The sequence below is a fragment of the Antedon bifida genome, chromosome 3 (genome assembly GCF_963402885.1).
Source record: "Antedon bifida chromosome 3, ecAntBifi1.1, whole genome shotgun sequence".
Lineage (NCBI taxonomy): Eukaryota > Metazoa > Echinodermata > Crinoidea > Comatulida > Antedonidae > Antedon > Antedon bifida.
In genome coordinates, this window is record NC_136228.1 from 22,857,087 (window position 1) to 22,861,381 (window position 4,295).

Genomic DNA, 4,295 nt, shown 5'->3' on the forward strand with positions numbered 1-4,295 from the left:
GAGATCGTTCGGAATACAGTTACAGTTACGTAAATACATACGAATCATTATAGGGATTCTTACATGGCTCCCTTGAAGTATATAATCATAGGCCTAGCTATACTTCACATAAACAAGGCTCCTTGACTGGGAATTGAACATTATAACTTATAATTTATTCTAATAGATATTATACCACAATATGGTCGTAAGGCTAGCACAAAGTGCTCGGATACATAATAGGTTAAGCCCATACATTTAATTTATCATGCACAGAAAGTAGTAGTACAAATTGTCCAAACAAGTCCAAATTATTATTTTAACATTTAGAAGCAGGTACCAATACAACTAATTTGTGAACTGGTCTCTCAAGTGTAGCACTGCGTCGGCCGATGAACACATTAACCTTTCTAACCAGCCCATCTGCGCTACTTGTCACATCTGTGATTCTGGCAAGTTCCCATAGGTTTCTCAGACAGTTTTCATCCTTTAACACCACAATGTCTCCAATTTCACAATTTCTTTTTGGTGAAGACCATTTCTGTCTAATCTGTAGTATTGTTAGATATTCACGTTTCCATCGGTGCCAAAACTCATTTGCAAGATGCTGCACACGTCTCCATCTCCTTCGGCAGTACATATCAGTTTCCTGAAATAAACCTGGTGGAGGAACTAAAACATTACATTTAAGAGTCAAAATGTGGTTGGGGTTAACGATTCCAATGAACTTGGATCGCTTAAATTATTGACAGTTAGTGGTCTTGAGTTGACAATGTTCATAACTTCAGCGAGTAGCGTACGAAATCCTTCATCCTGTAATTGTTTTCCATGCTTATCTAATAACGGTTGGAGAGCATTTCTTATTTGCCGCTCCCACACGCCCCCCCATGTGACTTGCAGTAGGAACGTTAAATTTAAAGAAAATATCACAATTATTGTCTAGCAGAAAGCTTCTGACGTTGTCTTCACTGACGGATTTCCATTCGTTATAAGCCCCCACAAAGTTTGTACCTCTATCGGAATAGATCTGCCTTACTGGGCCGCGCATGCTCAAAAACCTTCTTAAAGCGTTAATAAAAGAGTTAGTTTCTAATGTATTTGCAGATTCTAAATGAATTGCTCTTGATGCGAGGCATGTAAATAACACCCGATATCGTTTGACAGTGCTCCGTCGGTCTTTAATATAAAATGGTCCGAACAAGTCAATTCCGCTGTAAGTAAACGGTGGTTGATCTGAGTATCTTTCAACCAGTAATTCTGCCATCTTTTGTGTACAAAGCTTACCTCTGAATCTCCTACAGTAAATGCAACGATAGATAATTTCTCCCACAGCCGATAGTCCATGCGTTATCCAAAACCCATGTTGTCGAATACTGTTCAGCGTCAAAGATTTACCCATATGGCTTATTTCAAGGTCTTGAACATAAATATTGAGAGAATCCGATATCATGTCTACAACTCCTCCCTTTAAAATAGGTATATGTGCTGCTTTCATCCATCTTTTTACTAGTAGAAGGCATCTGGCTATAATCCGGCGTAGTTTTTCCCAGGATGAAATTCTGCTAAACACTTAAGAACTTTTCCATGCAGGAAAGGTGGTCCGCATAACCACATAGAGTCTTTCTTAATGAGACGCTTAATACTCACACCCCTACTTGCCTCGTCACTGGGGTTATTAAGGGATTGTACGTGATGCCATTGATTGATGTTAGTACGATCATGAATTTGTTGGACACGATTGGCTACAAACGTCTGAAATTTTCTAGATTCATTTCGAATGTAACCTAGAACCACTCGGCTATTGTACCAATAGAACTTTGTGACGTTTTCGTAGGGCAATTCTTTATTCAAAAACTCATCCATTCGCGCCGACAATGTAGCGGCGGTTATCTCCAGTCTCGGTATTGTCAACACTGTGCTCTTTGGTGTCACTCTGGCCTTTCCTAAGACAAAAGATAAACAGGATTCTCCTTTGGAGTTAATTAATCGCAAATATGTGCATTGGCCATAAGCGTTTTCGCATGCATCAGAGAAGAAGTGCAGTTCAGTGTGTTTAGTAATACCAAAGTTCTCTGGTTTAAAACACCGTTAAATACTGACCTTATCTATGTTTGCGATCAACTCATTCTGCAATTTTCCCCATCTGTGGTAGAGTGAGTCAGGTATTGGGTCGTCCCAATCAATGTTAGCCATGCACAGCTCCTGCAATATCATTTTAACTACAACTGGCGCTAAAATTCCGAAGGGATCGTAAACTGAACTTACGGTTGACAGTATTCCACGACGTGTTAGCGGCTTGTCTTTAAAATCCATCCTGAAGTATCACTTTCGACGCACCATACAACACCAAGAGCCCGTTCTATAGGCTGTCGATTCCCAACGTCGATCTTCTTAAGATTTGATGCTCTGGATTCTTCTGGAATAGAATTAAGAACTCTTTTGTCATTAGTTACCCATTTATGTAATTTAAGACCAGCCTTTGCACACAATTGTGTGCTATTATTCACCAGCTGAATAGCTTCGGCGGATGTAGGTAAAGACGTCAACCCATCATCAACGTAAAAATCTTCCTTGATGAAACGATATGTTTGAAGACCAAATTCTTCTTTACCATCCTCTGCAGCCTTACGTAACCCATAATTCGCACACGCAGGCGAGCTAATCGCACCAAATAGATGGATCTTCATTCTGTATTGGTGAAACATTCCTTTTATATCAGCTTGAATTGCTACTGGTTCTTTCCTGAAACGAGAAAGCACACCTACTAAACCATTCATCAAGTCTGGGCCTTTAAGTAAGCATTTATTAAGGGATGTTTCAGCATATTCAGCCGAGCAATCAAAAACCACACGTATACGGTCCCTTTTCTTTGGATGATAAATACCATGATGAGGTACGTAATTAACAGAACCATCATTCAAGTTGATTTCATCCAAAACAGTTTCGGCGCAATTAGCTAGAACATCTTTCATGAATGATATATAATTTTCCTTATATTTAGAATTAGTTAGGAACTTGCACTTTAGCTGACCAAGTCTTTTAGCGGCAAGGGTTCTATTATTAGGCATCTTAACATTGTCACGCACTGGTAGTGGCATTTCATAATGGTTATCTGGACGTTTGATAATATTGTTATCCATTATATGCAAGAATTTAAAATCATCAGCGGACATGTGACGAAGCTGAGTTGTTTGTAGATCGTTAAAGTCATGTTCATACATAGATATTATCATTTCTTTGGCAGATTTAAAACTCACCAATCTGTCCTTCGAGGCTACTCTTGACGGTTCGTTAGAAACTACAGTTCTGTTCGACACCTTTACCACAGGATCTTGCTCGCAAATTGTTTCGATGATTCCCCATCCTAAAATAGAGAGTTGACCGTATGGTTCGTCGTCTTTACCTGCAATGATATCTCGAGGACGAATAGCACAAGTAGGCTTACTTATCGGTAATAATGTGCCATTTGGCATATACGGAGTTATACTATTTACAATTCGTTCAAGATGTTTCCATTTTGACGCAGTAGTTGGAGTCGGTATTTGAGTAGTCTCTGCAGGAATTGATTCTCTTGAGAACACACTAGGCAATTGTATAACTGTTTTTCTGTCGAAACTGGTAACCTCCAGACCTTTAAATTTCTTACAGGTAACCACGGCTGATGTATGCATTGTAGATAACTTGAGTTTAATCTCTTCTCCGCAAATTCCGAGTCCCTGTACTATCTCATCTGCAACGAAACAACTATTAGATTGAGAGTCTAAAATACAATAAACTAAAATTTCTTTTTGCGGATTCTGCTTATTTCTCAACCACACTGGCAGAATCATAGAATTATCAGTCACTTGATTTTTGTGTATATTTGCGCAAAGCGATGTAGATTTATTCTGTTTATAAATATGTAAGCAGGAAAGATGCTCGTATAACCACAGTGCTTACATTTAACAACACCCTTACAGTTATATTTTTTATGATCAGTCGACATACCACAACCATAACATATTTTCTTATCCATGAAGAACAGTCGCTTGTCTCGTCGGACGAGTTTCTTGAATTCTTTACAGTCATCAATGTGGTGATCATTTTGACAGAATGGGCAAATTAAATCAGCTTTCCTAGTAAGTACGTGCGCTGGGTTATTGCGTGTCGGAGGTTTCTTTTGTTTCTCTGTCTGGGCAACATTGACCGCTTGATCGAACACAGGAATATTCGCTTCTTGGGCTCTTGTTCTCATAAACCCTGCAAAAATTGAGAAACTAGGAAAAGAACGGTTTTGATTAATACAAGTTTGTACAATAGTTCTCCATTTGCCTTCA

General features: G+C 38.9%; 1 protein-coding gene across 1 annotated transcript; it reads right to left on the reverse strand.

Moving 5' to 3' along the window:
* Window positions 1–298: 298 nt before the first annotated feature.
* On the reverse strand, window positions 299–1,243 carry LOC144838297 (uncharacterized). Its single transcript, XM_078693637.1, has 2 exons — window positions 991–1,243; window positions 299–651 (listed from the first exon to the last, which is right to left on the reverse strand). Exons 1-2 carry the CDS (start codon window positions 1,241–1,243, stop codon window positions 299–301), a joined length of 606 nt encoding a protein of 201 aa, XP_078549763.1.
* Between the last annotated feature and the right edge of the window lie 3,052 nt (window positions 1,244–4,295).